Source organism: Condylostylus longicornis, unplaced genomic scaffold (genome assembly GCF_029603195.1).
Source record: "Condylostylus longicornis isolate FDR11 unplaced genomic scaffold, ASM2960319v2 ptg000003l, whole genome shotgun sequence".
Taxonomy (NCBI): domain Eukaryota; kingdom Metazoa; phylum Arthropoda; class Insecta; order Diptera; family Dolichopodidae; genus Condylostylus; species Condylostylus longicornis.
The window spans coordinates 3162562-3183645 of NW_026577972.1; the positions used below are offsets into that span (position 1 = coordinate 3162562).

The 21084-nt window shown below is 28.2% G+C and overlaps 1 protein-coding gene across 1 annotated transcript in view; it reads right to left on the reverse strand.

The window, feature by feature from the left end:
- The window catches only part of LOC129606027 (RNA-binding protein MEX3B), a 70526-nt gene extending 55353 nt beyond the window's left edge, over nt 1-15173 (reverse strand). The window contains exon 1 of the mRNA XM_055516082.1: nt 14408-15173. Coding sequence (XP_055372057.1) covers nt 14408-14927 — 520 coding nt within the window. The 5' untranslated portion in view covers nt 14928-15173. The remainder of the gene's footprint in view (nt 1-14407) is intronic.
- Nucleotides 15174-21084: the final 5911 nt, after the last annotated feature.

Here is a 21084-nt window from a genome sequence, read left to right on the forward strand (position 1 = left end):
CAGTAGAAAGTTTCCTAGAAGACTACGAAATAGTAAAGCATAAACCAATATGTCGAGCAATTCTACAACTTATCAGATAAACTACAGCGTCCGCTATATTCCAGCGAATGATTGATGATACACTCGAGATTGAATTATCGAGATTTCTAATAACAACTGAAAGAATTCGAACCGACCCAAAGAGGATTGAAGCCATCCAAAAAATAAAGCCACCTGAAAATCTCAAAGACTCTAAGGCATTTCTCGGCCTTACATCCTATTATTGACGATTCATAAAGGATTTCGCAACTATAGCCAAATATTAAGATAATGACTGATCATCAGCCTTTAACATTCACAATGAGCAACATTAATAATAACTCGAAATTAAAACAATGGAAAGCTCGCATCGAAAATATAACTACGAACTCGTGTGTAACAAAGGAACTACGAGTAAAGTAGCTGATGCGCTCTCACGGTTGCCACTAGAACTAAATATGTTTCTTAATTCAGGCACTATAACATCATCATCGACTGAAACAGCTCACAATACAGAAGAGGATAACAACTTAATATCTCACCACGAAGGTCCCATAAACGTCTTCAGAAATCAACTGATCATAAGTGGAGAGAAGGTTCTGTACGGGTATGAACAACCACACCCAAATTTCCACCGGCATTTTATACAGTTGGAAAGAATAGACCAAGCTACATTAACAAAGATTTCAAAGGAAAGATTATTACTAACACTTATCAATGGCATCAAAATACCGGAACAGTTCATTTAGCAATTACAAGAAGACTTTCACGAAACCTTCCAGATTTACAAAATGAGAATAACCCAAGTGATAGTCGAAGACTTCAGAAATAAAGAAGCCAGTTTAGAGTTATTCAACAGGAACATAAAAGAGCACGCGGGAATTGGCAAGAAAATAAACAGCAATTGCTGGAGAAATACTATTTCCCGCAGATGCCTAGTCGAATAAAAAAACGCAAATCTCTGTGATATTCACAATATTAACAAGTATGAGCGCCATCCCGATAATCCACAATTATTAGAAATACCGGTTCCAACCTATCCAGCCGAGATTCCACATATTGACATAGTTGACAATCGACAATTGTCAATTATATCGACAAATTCTCAAAATTCACAGAATTCTTCCGTATAAAAGATAGATCTGTTCTTAAAATAGATAAATTCATTAAAATAATCCGTTATTTCACAGCACCAAAGATAATAGTCAATCCAGTTGTCACAGACTACTTAAAAACACTTGGTATCGACATTTATTTAACATCGTCACAAACAAGCGAAGTCAATGGAGCTGTTGAAAAAGTGCATTCCACGATCATGGAAAGTATAAGATGCCTTCAAGAAGAATTTAGGTTTAGGATGCCTTCAAGAAGAAGAATTCCAGCCTAACTAATTAAACAGTTTTCTTTTTCAAGACTAAAGATATTTGTGTAAGCAACACCCTTCGAAATTTTTTAATATGGCACGCAGTCGGTCACCATCAAATAGGGCCTTGGTTACATTTTAAGCGGCAATTTTCATCTAATCCACAAAATAAATCTTGAGGACTTGGAATTTGTTGCAAAAGAAGTACAGCAAGTTACTAAAAATAAACTCAAATCCCAACTCAGTTATCAAATAAAACAAATCGAGAAGCTAATGGCGGAATTTTGTTTTTGTATTTTTAAATTTTTGTATTTTCTTTATTGATGAACCAAAAAGATCGAGACGCTACATTAACTGGTTAGGCAACGCATGAAAATGGGTAACTGGATCTCCAGACCATACAGACTGGGACAAAATTTTTCAAAACTAATATACCATAGTCGAAAAAAAACAAACAATAGTACAAAACTAACGATGTTCTAATGAATACGTATACAACACAAGAAATTATAAGAAGTTACAACGAAATATCCAGTAAACTTCATGACGATATACAATATGACCAAATTCTATACAACCATTTAGGCATTATCAAAGAAGAATTGAAAGAAGTTATAAATGCAATACAACTGCAAAAAGCGAAAATTATTACCACAAATATACTATACGACGAGGAAATTCTCTCGTAATTGAAACAGAAACACTTCCATATTCTAATATAATCGAGGCAATTGAATACTCAACACCTAAAATTATTACTAAAGGCACAATAATGCTGTTTATAAAATGTAATTTATAAATTAAATAAAATGTAATTTATAAATTTATCTATATTTTAATACTTTTTAAGAAAAAATTAGTTTTAGTTAGTTAACTTACATTTTACTTTGAATTTTCATAACTAAACTTCTTTATCTTATTTAACATTATATAAATATAGAACAATGTAAACACTTTATGCGAGCTAACTCTCTTTTTGAGTTTATGTATTGAATAAAATAAAAATAAAAAAATGTTACTTATGTGAATTCATCATAGTTAAATTGTAATTCGCTTATAGAATTAAGTAATGAATGTTAAATAAACTTCATTTCCGTACAGTGTTGACTGTACGGAAATGAAGTTTATTTAACATTCTCTCTTTGTTGGGACAAGTTTTTTTCTCTGGAGAACCCTTTTATCTCATAAATGCAATGCAATTATAAATTCAAGACAACTACTATAGTTCGAAAGGGGTGAAAAAGGTGGAAACTGAAAATAAACCACTCATTTTATTGCAAAATTTTATAAGCTTTCCATCCTGGACAATTAACTTTAATTTTAAAATTATTTTGTAAATTACAGGTTGAAAACTGTTGGGGGCAAGAAAGATAGATTAGTTTTAATTTTCTAATCATTTTGTATATTTGGAAAGTCTTTCGAGTTGCGGCATCTGTTGCGAAAATTTTTTTCCATCTCCACCCGCTCTCAAGTTATCGCCTCTTGATATAATTATTTTTCTTAACTCAGGCAATTAACCATTAAATTCGCAATTAACCATTATGTTAACCCCTCTTTAAATTAATTTTTGCTTTATTTCAAAGACTGCATAAATCGTTCATCCTATAAATATATACAATCCTAAAATAGTTTCGTTTATGAATGAAAATAATTTTAATAGTGTGGTGGGTATACATAGACTGTATTTAAAAGCAATATTTTTACTTGTTGAAGGGAAAAGTGCTACAATAGAAGCCATTGACTTGACAGAACTTTATTTTTGTTTATTCCAATGCAAAATTTATTCGTTTTTCCAATTAGTGATTTCTATAGAAATGTGATTATTATATTGTGAATCATGTGATTAATATATATATATTAATAAAATATATTGTAGACTCATAAATATGAATTACAAGAATACAGATAATTCACATGTATTGTATATGTGTATGGCAGTGTAGTTGCAGATATGAACGCATATATGCAAGTACATGAACAACAAACACGAAATAATAGAAAAAAATTACAGGGGAGGAAAATTTTTAGATTTCGTGCGCAGAAAAAACATATTTATTTTAAACGATTGTATTTTAAATTAAATTAAATAAATTTTTAAGCGGTTTAATTATAAATAATAATAAATAGTTTAGGTTTCTTTATTATACGTTAGATCAAAGAATAATACGCATTTTGTCTATTACCTCAATTATATAGCAGCTTCATGCGTACTTAAAGCATATTTTATTTTCATATTAACGTTACTTGACTTGATACCGGCTTCACTCAAGTTAATTAAAAATTTGCCTAACTTGAAATGTGCGACTTGAAATAATTTCAAGACTTCCAGACTGGCACGGTAAAAACGCAGCTTGGGTTTAAAACTAATTTCGAGTCAAGTACTCAAGGTGCCATATAAACTAGGTATATGTGTATTTATGTTTATAAGTCTTTCAATGCGAACTACGACTAACTTTTTAAGTACCTCATTTTACAATTTAGTTTGAATCCTAATTTTAACAAGTGTAAGTAAAGGCACTTACAGACAATGTATAGGAATAGGCACTGAACTTTGAGTAAGAGCCAAAGTTACATTTTTCTAACTATATTCGCTAAAAACTTATTAGCGTCCTTAGAATTTAAAGAAAATTTTCAAAAACATTTTCATAATCTTGTGCACACCTTTGGCAAAATCAAAAAAACACTACGGCTATCGCCATCGCAAAGCGAATTTGTGTTACAATTTGGTTTCAGCTCCTTAATTTTATAAAGTAATATTTTTATTAGAACGCTAAAATGCATATAATTATTTGGACTACAATTGCTACTCATAAAAAGTCCTAGCGAAAATAAATATTAATTGCTGTATAAATAAACTATAAAATTCAAAATAAATGACAGTAATTAAAAAAACTTAAAACAAGTAAAAACGTTTCAGTCGGTATGAACCGATTGAATTATACCCTGCACCTTTCATTGTTGTATAGCAATTACTCAAACCTGTGAAACATTCTATAGAAACTTCACGGATATGTCTGATCTATAACTGAACACACAACTACCAAGTTTCGTGAATCTGACTTTATTATTTTTCCAAATATTTAAAATTAGCTTTTGGAGTTGTATGGCAGGTACCCGGACCTGCCAAGCAATTCCACTAAAACTTCGCTAATATATATGATCTATAATTGGACACACAATTGCCAAGTTTCATGAATCTAACTTTATTACTTTTCCAAATATTTAAAATAAGCTTTTGGACTTGCATGGGAGCCACTCGAACCTGTCAAGCAATACCACCAAAACTTCAGAAATATCTTTGACCTATAATTGGACACACAACTGCCAAGTTTCATGAATCTGTCTTTATTATTTTTCAAAATATTTAAAATTAGCTTTTGGAGTTGTATGGCAGGTACCCGAACCTGCCAAGCAATTCCACTAAAACTTTGCAAATATATCTGATCTATAATTGGACACACAACTGTCAAGTTTCATGAATTTAACTGTATTATTTGTCCAAATATTTAAAATTAGCTTTTGGAGTTGTATGGCAGGTACCCGAACCTGTCAAGCAATTCCACTAAAACTTCGCAGGTATATCTGATCTATAATTGGACACACAACTGCCAAGTTTGATGAATCTAACTTTTTTATTTTTTCAGATATTTAAAGTAAGCTTTTGAACTTGTATGGGAGCTACTCGAACCTGTCAAGCAATTCCACCAAAACTTCAGAAATATCTTTGACCTATAATTGGACACACGACTGCCAAGTTTCATGAATCTAACTTTATTATTTTGCCGAATATAAAAAATTTGCTTTTGGAGTTGTATGGCAGCCACCCGAACCGGTGCAGCTATCTCATTAAAAGTTTTAGAGCATATGTAGAATGTAATTGGACACATGTATACAAAATTTTATATTTGTACCTTTATTAGTTTTTGAAATAATTAAAATAAACTCTTTGAGTTGTATGGCAGCTACCCGACCCCGTTGTCCGAATTGGTCCAATAACAATAGGGTTCGTCCTTGGCACAAAAGAAGCAACTTGTGAAAGTTTGGTGTCGATTGCATTATTCGTTTTTGAGTTATCGTGCGATCGGACGGACGGACGGACGGACGGACGGACGGACGGACGGACGGACGGACGGACGGACGGACGGACGGACGGACATGTCTAAATCAACGCAGAATTTTACGCTGAGCAAGAATATATATATATGTCCATACCACAGATGACTCCTTCAAGTAGTTACAAACTCCATACCAAAGTTAATATACCCTTCACGAAGTGCAGGGTATAAAAAGAAACTTAAAGTGTGATTATTCGCAGTTATAACGTCAAGTCAATTTGCTTTGTCACCCCAATACGTTATGCACAAATATACAGACGAAGAAATCTTTTTATTGTATCAACCACCTATTAGGATTGGTTATGGTAATATAGGAAACAATATTCCAAGTGTAACTTGTGCCTGTCTGGCAGAAATGTTCAGATTCAATTTTATAAACTGAAAATAGAATCCCTTGAATAATTGCTCATCTGGGAAGTTAAAAAATCTTGTTGCTCATATAAATGTATTAATAAATTAAATTTACAATTAAATGTATTTTAATTGTAATTCCGCAATTCAACAATGATTTTAAAAAAAACATTTATGGTTTTAAAAAACAGCATTTTCTTTTAATAATTTTATAGAGTTTTTATGTAAATATTTATAGCTCAAGTCTAACTAATGAAACCAATGTTCTATTAAAATAACTCTAAACAAATAAAAACGTTTCAATCCGATCATATCCGATTGAATTTTACCTGCACCTTTCATTGTGGTATAGCAATTACTCAAATCTGTGAAACCATTTTATAGAAACTTTACGGATATGTCTGACCTATAATTGGACATACGACTGCCAAGTTTCATTAATCTCACTTTATTATTTTTCCAAATATTTAAAATTAGCTTTTGGACTTCTATGGCACCTACCCAAACCTGACAAGCAATTCAACTTGAAGTTTTGGTTTGAAGATCCGACTTTATTAGTTTTCTAAATATTTAAAATTAGCTTTTGGAGTTGTATGGCAGGTACTCAAACTCGTCTAGCAATTCAACCAAAACTTCAAGAATATACTTGACCTATAATTGGACATATAACTGCCAAGTTTTATGAATCTAACTTTGTTAATCTTCATAGTACTTAAAATTAGTTTTTAGAGTTGTATTCAACCAAAACTTCAAAAATATGTCTGACCTATTGGACATACGATTGCCAAGTTTCATGAATCTGAATTTATTATTTTTCCAAATATTTAAATTTAGCTTTTGGCGTTGTATAGCAGGTACTCGAACCTGTCCAGAAATGCCACTAAAATTTCAGAAATATATCTGAAATAAAATTGGACAAACGACTGCCAAGTTTCATAAATCTGACTTTATTATTTTTCCGAATATAAAAAATTTGCTTTTGAAGTTGTATGGCAGCCATCCGAACCAGCGCTACCATCCTATTTAAATTTTTAGAACATATGTAAAATGCAATTGGACACACCTCTACAAAATTTCATATTAATACCTCAATTAGTTTTTAAAATATTTAAAATAAACTCTTAGAGTTGTATGGCCGCTACCCGAATTACAATAGGGTTCGAATTTGGCATAAAATAAACAACTTGTGAAAGTTTGGTGTCGATTGCACTCTTCATTTTTGAGTTATCGTGCGATCGGACGGACGGACTTGTCTAAAGCAACGCAGAATTTTACGCTGAGCAAGAATATATATATATATATGTCCATACCACAGATCACTCCTTCAAGTAGTTACAAACTCCATACCAAAGTTAATATACCCTCCACGAAGTGCAGGTATTATTAATAGGGTAATAATTATAATGCATACATTGAGGTTGACTTTTAAATTTATAATTTTCAAAAAAGAAAAAATTTTTGTAAAAAGATTGTATTGCTTATAAATAATTTAGTTGAGGAAAATATTATATTTTTTGTTAAGATGCCGATTCAATTTATTAGATCAAGCGTAAAACATTTTTATAACATAATGTAAATTTAATAATTAATTCCCGTTTATGCATATATTTTTTTTGAACGTCATCAACTACAAAATGAGTTCTCTATAATGCAAAACTTCTTCTTCATAATCTTGAACGTATATATATATATATATATATATATATAATTTTCAAACTTAATTGGGCCATTTAAAATTTTTCGCGAAAAATAATTTGTTACCCACGGGTCATAAGTAGCTAACCGAAGTCTGATATATACATATAATATATATTTACATATATCAGAGGGGCCAATCTTATACTCGTATTTACCAAATAATGAAAAATTTTTTAAATATATAATTTTATTGTTATAAATCAAGAATATATTTATATGTATATATTGGACGCACATAATTTTCTTGTAAGTTTTCCTTAAATTAATGTGTCCTAGTTGTCAAATGAAAAAGATAATGCAAAACATACTATATTATTTTAAAGGGAAAACGTTGAGTTGAGCATACTAAACAACTTATGTGTATATATACAATTTTGCCGTCATTGCCAATACATTGATAATACAAAAAAATTCTGATGTGTTCAACATATAACCGGCCACAATGTGTATTGTCTAGTTAAGTAAAAGTGTTACAGAATATTATAAAAATTCCTGTTAAATACTTTTTTCAATTTTTAGGACGTTAGTAAGCTTTCAGTTAACATACCTAGAAAAATGTAAATTTGGCTCTAAGTAGAGTTTCGCCATGGTCATCCAAGTTCCCTAAAATGCTCGCCAGTTAGTTCGGTTACACCCAGAAATCAAACATCAAATTTTGATTGTTCCAAAAAATGTTTATGTTCACTGTTTTAAAACTCGAAATTTAAATAGTTAATTTCAAGAAAATTGGTTGATTAGTTCCCTTTATATGGGCAAAAGTTTAAAATTGGTCTATAAAAAAGTTCAATTCCCAAAGCTTATATATCCCAAAAGGTGATCAATCCATGACATAGCCAAAACAAATTCACATATAAAATTTCATCAAAATCGGTTCAGCCAAACGTGAGACACACGCGTGCACACAAACAAACAGACAGGTCAGACCGACAGGTTGATAAAAATAGTTTATTTACACTTCCCTACGATGGAGAAGTGCTTTCCCACCGAAAACTCGATATGGAACATTTGTTGACAACACATAACCTCCCTTATTTTATGCAATGCAGTCGGTAATGAGGAAATAAATTTGATGCCGAACAATCATTGGCATAGCACATAACGCACTAGTGGCTATACATATATATATATATTACATTCGTGTACTTGTACACAGTTATTCAAGTATACACCTACACATTTACACGTTTTCCATGTGCATGCATTTGTATTATACGAATCCATATATTTTATATACAATTTTATTTAGATTTGTATGTATTATTTTAATTTTGCGCGCTGCTGAAATTTAAACGGATCCTCAGTACCATTTTCATATACTGCTTTAAAGAAAAATAAAAAAGGCAATAATAACAACAAAAGATTTTGTTTTTTTTGCTCAAATTATTCCTCTGTTTTCTTTGAATATGAATTTTTTTAATTCTATGTAATTAAAATTATATGTAAGTTGTATGGTGTACCTGCCAAAATTTTTATACCAAATTTTTATTTCTTCTTATATTCTAAGAATCTGACAGATTATCGTACCGATCTCTTAACAGTTGGATTCGTACGTAAAAATCCTGGTCAGGTCACTATAAAAATTATAATTATTTAGCGATTTTTGATTTATTTCGAAATTGCCTCGCACAATATTTGCTTAGACATAATCTTACCTTTCTAGTAATAACAGGTTTTCATTATTCGCTTCGACATATCTGTATGTGAAGATATATAACATAATTTACCCTTTTCACTTCCCCGTGAAAGCTCGGTTTTTTTATATTAAAGTATGTAAATTTGCTTCGTTTAGCTTCTCAATATTTATGTTTTTTACAAAAAAAATAAACGTTAGATAGTTAGATAGTGAAATAAGTCAACATAACTGATTGAGATTTTTAAGCAAGAGTGAAACTTTTTAATGATGCACAACGAACGATGCTTTCTAAAAAATTTCTAAATTTAAAAATATTTCTAAATTTATTTTTCCTTTTTCTCTAAATCCTTTTCATTTAATATTGGATTTGTTGCATATTTTTCGGCGGTGTTGCATATTTTTCAACGGAAAATAGAAAAAACTTATTAAAATTTTTCAATTTCAAAAAAATTTAAAAAAATTCCAAGAAAAATATTGTCTTCTTCGACCGACAACATCTTGAGATCATCATACCGTAGAACTATTACGTAGAACTATTACGAGCCGCATTCAGTGCGTATGTAAAATAACAATATTTTAGAGGGAAAGAAAGAAAAATTGTATTAACAATATTATTTTATATAAACAAAAAAAAATCGTTAATGAGACCAGCATCCGGTTTGCAAAATAACACATTCTTCTTTAATAAGCAATAGGAAAATATGCCATTTTTTCTGGAGGAAGGCTGTAGAGCTGTAGGTCCAAGTAATAAAAACGATCTATTGAAATTATTCTCTTATTATCATATCGGTTTACATTAATTTGGAGAAGCGTATAGCAGCTAGCAGTAATTTTTTAAACATTTATATTTTTAATATGTGTTCAAGATTGTATGCTGAAGAAATAAGAAAAAAATAAAGTTGGTTCAAGCCAATGGTTTGTAAAGTAACCCTTATTCTTTGAACAATTGGAAATGCAGCTTTTAAAAGCAATCGACTTCATTATTAAAATTGCTTTCATTCATATAACGCAATAATTCAAGGATTGCATACATTTAGGATCGGACCAGAAACAAAATTGAAGCGTTAACATAATGATCGAATTCAAGGGTTAATTGTGTCAGTTAGAAAAAATAATTATATTTTTTGATGGCAGTCATGTACCGTTAGCCTTTTTTGTTTATAGAAATTTGAAAAAACCTGAAGTTTCGTATAAATACTGCAGAAAATTCGATTTTACAAATTTTGAGAAGCGATAGCTTGAAAGAGGGTGGAGGTTGAAATAATTTTTTTTCTGATCAACAATGAGCTTAAGATCAACAATGCTGTGCCGCAGTAGAAGAAGCCATTACTTTTTTGAATTTGCAAAATTTGACAAATTCACAATAAATAGTCAAAAATGGCTGTAACTTCGATAATTACTAACCGATTTAAAAAAATTTATATGTAATGTAAAGATTGTATAGAAGTTACTAGCTGATTGTATAGAATGTACTAATTTAAAAATTTGGTATTTTTAATTTTAAAATTTTAATATTAATTAGAAAAAGATTTGATTCTAATTCTACTTAATTTTTGATATTTTTAGGATTTTTCATTTTTTGAACTCTAAATTTCTAAATTTCTATATATTAAAATATTTTTACTCTTGCAATGTGAAATAAAATTTTCTTTTATTAATACATACACAATTGGCTCCCATATAATTTCCTTCAATGTATGTACACATGCGTATACTTGTATGTCTACTTGTTTTTATACTCATAAATTTTAGCTCTTATTTTGTCGGAAAACGGAATAAAAAAGCGAAAATAAAAATATAAGAATGAAATATTTTCTTTTTATTTTATTTTTGTTTTTTGGTTTTTTTACTACTTATTCTCTGAAGAGATGTTAAAATTATAAAAATATTTTATATAAAAAGAATAAAAATTTCATAGCAAAAACTTTACTATTTAAATACATATATGTTGGGAAAACACATATATATATATTAAACATACACAACATATAATATAACACAAAGACAAATGTAAGTGAATAATATATTTATTAGTAAATAATATGTTATACATAATGTATTGATATTATATTATCCTATTTTTTTACATAATATACAACGTTCATTGCTCCCAAAGAAAATAATGTTGGTTAATCGCCTATACTATGTTAGATGTATTATGAATTATAAATATATACGATTGTATATAATAATATGTTATTCATTATGTTTCTCACAGTTATTTATATATAATATGTACATATACATACGTGTACTCATATTAATTTATATTACATTATATATTTAACAACATTTTGTATAAATAATATTATTTTACATCAAATATTATTGCAATATAATAATATATAATAACATATAAAAATTTTTGGTATTTTTCTTATTTAAGGGACGAAGAAAATTAGAGTACTTTTGTTTATCTCTTTTCAAATATACCCAAACATAATTATATAAATTGATCTACCATATACAAAGAACATATTTTCAATTTTACAGAATTTAGTTGCGATACACACTTTCACACATAGACCAGCAGACAGGCAAACAGATTTTTCTTTTTAAGGTAAAAAGCATTATGTCAGGTCTTCTTAAAAAAAATTATTTACGCTTCCCTACCATGGAGAAGTACGTTCCCCACGAAAACTCAATATTCGAAATTTCGTGCTATAACATCATCTCCCTTATTGTATGCAATGAGGTCGTTAAAAATAATGTATTATTTACATTGCTTTTATTATTTATTTTCTATAAATGAAATGTGCGCAATTTTCATATATACATACTCGTAAATGCACTTTACACAACACAGAAATTTTATTTTTTATATAAATGTATATGTAGTATAAAAATAACAAATTTTATGTTCAAAAAAATTTAAATAATTTAATTGAAATTAAATGCCCACGATTTTATTATTATTAAAATATTATAAATTAATAAAAATTTATTTTTACAAATTATAAAATTTATATATATAATGTATAATAGAGTTTTGTTATATAAGAGCGTAGTAATTTTGAACATTAATTTAACATAAACTTGTGTTTTGACATATATTATAACATATTATATCATTACATAGACACTTACATATTATACGTATATGTCAGGGAAGAAAGGTCCGAAAGGATAACATTAAAAATTGAAAAAGTTTAAATAATATGATTTCTTAAAACCTGTTCAATATTTTGCGTTTCTGAGACTTGACATACGTCAAAAGTTAATTAACTATTGATAGGCTTTAATTCTTCAAAATTGGTTCAACTGAAATATAGATAGACTGACCACAAGAAATATTAAGAAAAAAAATTTGCACGGTAATACGAGTATAGGCAAAATATTTGTCCTGGAATTTATAATGTGGTATTATTATACAAATACATATAGATACAAATAGGTTCATATATATGTACATATTTTGTTCATATTATTTAATGTAGTTTATTTGAATGAATCAAAATTATAGATAGACTTACCACAAGAAATATTTAGAAAAAAAAATTGCCCCGTAATTTAGGCAAACTTTTCTTTAAAATGTTTGTTCTTTAAAATGTTATTGGAATTTGATTACTCACAAATTGAGTCATCAACTAATGTTATTCGGTAATCCGTTCGACTCCTTTTATATATATATTTCTTTACATTACCTAACAATATACTTATAAATTATTATCTGCATTTTTTATATTTTCATTCAAACGTGATATTCTCTTTTCAAGAATGAATTTAATTAACTATTTCTGTAATTTATGTCTTATTATACTTTTTTTTTGCCTTTATATTTAAAATTTGTTATTGAATATCTTGAATTATTTGTTATGAATTTTATTTATTTTTGAATAAACATTTCTAGTTATTTAGGAATTTATATTAAATATACAGTTATATATATAACTACATTTAATAATATATTTATTTATATTATATTATATATTATTTAGTTTAAGTTTAAGCCTAAGCCTAAGTTAATTTTTGTTTTAGATTTGAACAAACTTTATCTATCAGAGTTCTCAAAGAGCCATGAACTGAAAGTCCGGACAACGCCTGAATGATAGCCCACGAATTCAAAAATGGCCATTGTCTGCATTAGTAGGGTATTACGCTCCACCCCTACGCAGGCGCTTGAGATTCTCTTCCATCTGCTGCCATTAGATTTACTGAGTCGGCAGATGGCTGCGGGATCTGCAGTGCGTTTACAGGCAGCGTCTCAACGGTCATGTCACCCGAGGGGGGGGGACGCATGATGGGAAAAATTCTCATTCACGAGGAACTTTGGGATCTTGATTTCGCTTAGGCATGCATGGCTAAGCGAGGGAGCTGTTGAGGGTGGATCCGTCCATTTTTACACCTACGGCAGGATAGGTGGGGGAGTTTATTCTGAGCAATTGGATTTTGAGCTCTCCTTCCGTTTACCGGATCACTGCAGTGTCTTTCAGGCCGAAGTGGTCGCGATTGCGGAGGCTCTGCGCTGGCTTCACTGCAATGTAGTATGGGCTGGTAGTGTAATTTTTTTCACTGACACCCACGCCACGATAAGAACATTGGGTTCTGAGACTTCCACATCCACAACGGTTCTGGACTGCAGGTCGTCTCTTAACGAGAGGTTGCGGTAGTTCTGAGGAGTGTTTCTCAAAATTAATGAAAACTTAAAGTGTTTTGATTGGTTATATATGAACAAGTTAAAACTAAATTTAAATAAAACGAAATGCATGGTATTCAACAATAGAAGATATTGCCGAATTAAAAATTAATGATGAATGAAAAATTAATAATGTAATCGAGGAGGTTCAAGTTATTTAATATCTAGGTGCGCAAATCGATAATCTCTTTCTCTGGACGGAGAATTGGAAGATTTTTCCAGAAATCTGACCTCATCTTTTAAATATTATTTTTAAGTACTCGCCGTAATAACATGCGGCTTAATGCTACAAAAGGGTTTTGGCTTCGTAAAGGACGAGTTTAGTAATATTTTTATTAAAAAATTGCTATACTCGTATTATAAGAAGAAACTTTTACTACCGCTAAATGTGTTCTATTATCGAAACAATAATTTTTACTTAATTAATCTCAGCATTCTTTTAATAAGAATAATTTTAATGCTGGTTACCACAAAGAAAATGGGAATAGCGTATAAAATTGATTATTTGAATAAATTAGATTGGCTTCAATATAAAATTGAAATTCTTTATTTAATAGTTCCAAAAAAATAATTATCATGTGGGTGTTACTTACCTTGCCTTCCAACTATTTCGGCGACATGTTCAGAGCTTGGTACAGGAACACATTCAGTCATATTTTGTGATTTTTTTGAGCGATCTTCAATATTTGGTAACAGTGCAGCAAATGATGTAACACCTGCTGCTGCGACTGCTGCTGCAGCTGCAGCTGATGGTGTTACAACATTATTAAGACCATTATTTGTAATATTATTTGATGCTGCTAATGCAGCTGCAGCAACAGCAGCTGAATTAAAACCATTTGTTAAATTTAATTCAGCAAATAAATTATTTGTATTTGTTACGTTTAAACAATTTGCTAAACTATTATGTAATTGATGTTGTTGTGCTTGTTGTAACTGCTGGTGCTGTTGTTGATGCTGATGGTATTGCGGCTGCGGTTGCGGATGGTGATGATTATTATTATTATTATTTACACTATTGTTATTTGATGTCAATATATTATTGCTACCATTATTACTATTATTATTATTTATGTTATTATTATTGCTATTATTTTCTGATAAACCAACCATTGATAATTCTAATGCTAATTGCAATGCTCTTTGATCTTCTACGATTCCTGTATTATTTGTATTATTTTTAGCATGATTTACATTAGGATTTAAATTAAAATTCGTATTCGTGTTAATTTTCGTATTATTGTTCAAATTATTATTGTTATTATTACTATTTTTACAATTTGTGTTATTACTAATATTAATATTATTATTATTACTATTATTATTATTATTATTATTAGTATTACTAATAATATTATTATTTTTATTATTATTATTGCTATTATTATTATTATTATTATTATTATTATTAATATTATTATTAATATTATTGTTATTATTATTTATATTTGTGTTAGAATTGTTGCTATTATTTTTATTATTACTATTATTATTTTTATTTGTATTGGTATTATTTGTATTATTATTGTTTTTAGTATTATTTATATTATTAATGCTAGTATTGCTATTATTATTTTTATTATTGTTAGTTAAATTATTTGTATTGGTTATATTATTATTATTATTATTAGTTTTTTTATTATTGCCATTATTTGTACTATTAATATTTGTATTATTATTCGAGTTATTGTTACTATTATTGTTATTGTTAGCGTTATTACTATTATTGTTATTATTATGGCAATGGATTGAATTTAATAGATTTACGGCTGCAACACTATTATTTATTAAAAGTGATGAAGATAAACTGGATGTTGTTGTAGAAGATGATGAAGAAGACGACGGCGATACCGATGATGGAGAGGAAGATATTGGCGTTGAAGCCAATAATGATGATGTTGTTGGACAATTATTGATACTGTTACCGACAGACATTGAAAATAGATAATGCTTTCGTATTTTTTTTTAATATTATTTTTTAATATATTGTATGAAGAAAAACTGAGTCGAAAATATTCTGACGAGAATTATGGGAAATTGCAAAAGAAGTACAATTATAAATGATTTTTTTTTATTTCTTTTGATTATTTTATAATTTTTAATTATAATTTATTTCCTTTTTTTATTACTCATATGTTACTATTGTTTTGATGTTTTTTTTTATTATTGTTTTGTATTTTTCATTTTGTTTACATAATATTTCTTAGCTTACTATACTTTTAGATTTGTAAACACACAAATTAATTGTTGATTTTTAACTATTATCAAATTTTATAAACTGATACTATTATAATTATTATTATTTTTATTATTATTATTTTTATTGTTTTTCATTAAATTTTAGTGCATTCGAATTTTTTCGTATATTAACTTTTACTATATTATAAAAATAAAAAGTATAAATTTCCTCTTATACTATAAATAGTTTCTTATATTTGAGTATACTGAGAACAATTGATATTCCTAATAAAATAAAACAAAATAAATATATAAATATGTTAAGTATTAAAACTAAAATTTCATCTTGCGAAAAATGATAAATATCAAAAATTGAAATGTTATAGTGCACAATATCATTGCTGTTTTTAAATTTTAAAAAATCTGAATTTTTTAATTTAACTTTTATATACATAATATATGTATGTGCATAATATTTATTAAATATATAAATATAACTGCAATTAAAATTTATTAAATATCACATATACTAGTTCTATTTTATATTAAATTGTTTAAAGGGCTTGGAAAGGATGGCACAAAGGAGATGTGATGATATTAAATTGCTTACAATACTATATTTTCTTTTAATATAAAACTTTCTAGCCTTCTTCCACAATATTCTTTTAAGTTCTCGTAAAACCCGATAGTTAGTATTACATTGGCAGCAAAAGTGAAAATAAATGTGTCTGTATGATTTTTGCATTAAACGATATTTGAAATTTTTAAAGTTTTTACTTTGTCAATGTTAATATTATAAAATTTATATTAAGAGACTATAAAACAAAAAGAATTTTTTGAGAATTTTGAAAAATTTTCAAACTCGTCCCAAATTAAAATCTTATTAACATTTTTCACTAATAATGTTCATTATTATGGTTCACGAAGCAAATATGTACTCGAAGCGAATTACTCGAAATGAGTTACCCGAATATTCGCTGGAATGATATTGTGGTTCGCTGCAATGATATTGAACAGCTAAATTCACTGTGTAAAAATGGTTGCTATCGAGATTTCAAAAAAATGCCATTTGAAATTATTAAAAAAGTAAATAAAATGAATAATATAGGTTACAAAAATAAAAAAAAAATTTTTTCAAAAAATTTTAGGTTTAATCGATATCTTAACATTTTTATTTTATGAAACAAATGAAAATGTTTTCATCGATTGCCGATTTATTCTTTTGTGATAAGTACCCCAGTAGTAGTGGTGAAGACGAGGAAAATGTTTAACATGTTTATTTTAAATAAAACAGTAACATGTTTATTTTAAGCCTTTTACTAGGCCCTTCAGAAACTGTTTGTTTGAAGCTCCTACCTTTTTCGGAACGGAAGTTATAATCAAAAAAACTTGGAAAAGTAGAAATTTCATGAAAATTCGTTAAAATCCCTGTATCTGGGAAACCCTTGGGATCTCGCACCTAGTCCAGAATAAAAGTTTTACCCATTTTCGACTCTCTAACCATTGGTATATGTTGTTTTATACCTTTCTGAGTCACCCGTTCACCCTGAGTCATTCTACCGTACCCGTAATCTCCTAATTTTTGGAAGAAATCAGGTGTTAGCAACTGGACCATTACTACAGACCAAATACACATTTTTGCGTATACAATGGAAATTTGATATTTAAATTCAAGGTGTCAAAACAATGAATCTATAAATTTTTTTCGAATGATTAGAAACTGATTTTGTGGAAGAGGGCCCGATTTTACATTTTTTGCATATCTATGGAACCAATTGATAGAATTTCTTGAAATTTAATATTTGAGTTCTGGTTGTCACCGGAATTTACTGACGAACTTTTCGTATGATTCGGATGGCAAAACGAAACTCTACTAAGAGCCAAGTTCACATTTTTCTACATATGTCAACTAAAAGCGTCCTTAAAATTGTAAGAATTGTGAAATACATGATATTTGAGTTCTGGTTGTTACCGAAAATAACTGGCGAGCATTTCAGGGAATTCGGGTAGCACAAAGCGAAGCTCTACTAAGAGCCAAATTTACATTTTTCTAGGTATGTTAACTATAAGCTTACAAATGTACTTAAAATTGGAAAGAAGTACTTAACAGACATTTTTTTAATATTCTGTAACACTTTCACTCAACTAGACAATACACAATTCGGTCGGTTATGTGCTGACTACATCAGATTTTTTTTTTCTAATTTAACATAATATAAATATAAGTGCATGTAATTAGCGCAGAACCAATTTGGCAATTAAAGTTTATAAATAAAAAGAATTTGATATAGTTAGCACATAACCGACCGCAACGTATATTACCGCTGGCAGGCTTTTTTGACATCATTTGTTTACATGTATGTGCGATTTTATACACGAATACTGAACACTTGATTTTATGAAAAATACTGAATATACTGAAGTATGATAATACTGAACCGTCCAACTGTTGTTCTGGGCTAGCAACGGAAATTGTCCGCCGTTTTGGTTTTGTTTGTCGTACACAGTTTAGCTTTTGTTTTTACACATATATAGAATATAACGAGAATGTAACGAGTATTTTACTTCAATAAGAATGTATTTCTACAAAGCATTAGTATATTTATACGAAACATATTGCACAGGTGCTAGAATAAAACGAAATGACATACACAACTGCAATAACATTTGTAAAATTTAAGTTCATCTTCATTTTAAATCATTTCTTAATAATTGATTATTGCTGGTATGGGGGTATAATCCTTTATATTTCGCAAGTCAACAACTTATTACCTAATCTTATTTTTAATTTTCCTTCCGTCCTTAAAATAAATATTTATGTAGATGCATAATGTATGCACATTAATCCTTTATAACGTTGAGTCCCAATGAATCAGAATATTATGCTCAACGATTACCACAAAAATAACCTTATGTTTTCCGATGTGAACAATTTTAAAACATAAAAATTTAATCAAATTCCATGAAGAAAAAATCTAATATTTTAAAGCTGTTTTCAATTATTTAGTTTCTGTAAATTCAAGGATTTCACTAGTGATACTGGGATCTGCGGCAATTTTTTTTAATTTGCTAACTTCTTAAGATATCGTAATATACAATGTGTTGTTGCTTTTTAAATTACCAAAGTAGTTTGGAAAGACCGATTAAATAGTCCAGTAGTTTGGAAAAACCAGCTAAATAATCAGAAAAAAATTACTTAAAAATTCGTCTTTCGATTGCATTAAAACCTAAGACGGTTGCCTTGGGCGTCCTCAAGAATGCTACTACATCATAAAAGAATAGTTGAAAGTAGTTATTATTCATATTTGTTCCGGTAGTTGGGCTTTAAATTTTTATATGGATAGATGTATCAACAAAGTCATGCAATCTGAATTTATATGATATTTTTTTCATATAGGAAAATTTACGAAATTTTTCAGCTTCCAATAGTATAAAATAGGAAAAATGTTAGGACATTTTTTAAACTCTCAAAACTTGAATGAAAAAATTTTATGTCATATGAAAAATAACTACAAATATGCACACATACTTGTCAACATTTATAGTTGCAATACAACAATAACAGTACTTAGTATATAATTTGACAAACATAGGTTTAGTTTTGACAGATTTTAAATTTGACAGTTATATATTTCATATTACGCAATAAATAAGATTTTTATTTAAAAATATAACATACAAATATAACATTTTAAAATTATTTCTTTTTATATATTTATATTATTAATTTTATAAGGTTTAATTAAAGTGAATTTTCAATTCACATTATAAAATTAAAATTTTGTAAAATTTGCGAAACAGAAAATTTAAATTTTGTGTTTTTTTTTGTTCTTTGTATTAACTGCATTAAGAAATCGTCCAATAATTCTGTAAAAAAGTATAATAATAAAAAGTACAATTTTAATATGATTACAATTTAAATATTATTACGAGTAAAATATTATTAAAATTTTATAAAAAATATTTAGATTGCACCATAAAACTACTTGACTATTTAAACTTCGTAAAATTAATACATAATTTTTAGGAAAAAAAAAAAAAATCGAGTCGAGTTGGAACTAATTATTATACTACTTGCCCCAAACTCCTCCGTAAGTGTTTGACGCACGATATCAAAATTAACATTGAGTAAGAGCGCATCACAGAGAATATGAAAGTGTAAGAGAGAAATATAAGGAAGTAATTACAAAACAAAAAGCGGAAGGAGTAAAATTTACTACAACTTCGTCGGTTAAAGCTCTAAAAACTAGGAATCCCATTACGGATGAATCTTCTAATAACACTTTTTACCACATTTCCAACAAAATTAAAAAATAAAATTTGTTTATTAATTTTACTCAATGAATCCGTGCATCTGTTAGTGAATTTTTGGACCTTTAGTGATTTAGAAAGAAGAAATATACAAACGAAAACTGTAAAACTTATTTCTTTAGAAAAAAATTTTTATAAAAAATCTCCTAGCCACTAAAACTTATGGTACCTTAAAGTTTTAAACATGCAATCCATATTTTCACATTTAATCATGTCAAAACAATAAACATTTTAATAAAAAAAAGATAGGAAGATGGGCTTCTTCTAATTCATTATTTTTATAATTTTTTAATTATTAATTTTTCTCTTAGACGGTAAGGTATAACTCATTATCCATCGTCAGCCTTTTTCAGTGCATACTTTAACTTTAACATGTAACGTAACAATAATATTCCAAAAGTAAGGTAATATAGTGTACTGTAACCTAACTTTCGTTATACGTTCTTAAAGTTTTAATTTTAATTTCTCGAAAAGTGTTAAGAGGTAACAGAAAAAATTTTGCCATCAAAAAATTTAATTATTTATGTAATTAAAAAAATACTATGTCGGTAGATTGTCGGATTCAACTATTATATTAACGTTTTTTTCTTTTTTCTTTTAATCAGAAAAATATGCTTTAATTATTGTAGAGTAATAAGCAGTTTTTTAAAGAAATATAGTTATTTCCATTACTCAAGGGAAATTGATACTTATTTCCTAAATGCAATCAAAATTTTTCGCCTTCTAAATTTTTGAAAAACTAAATCAAGCCAAAACCTTTTTTTTATAATAATAAAATTAA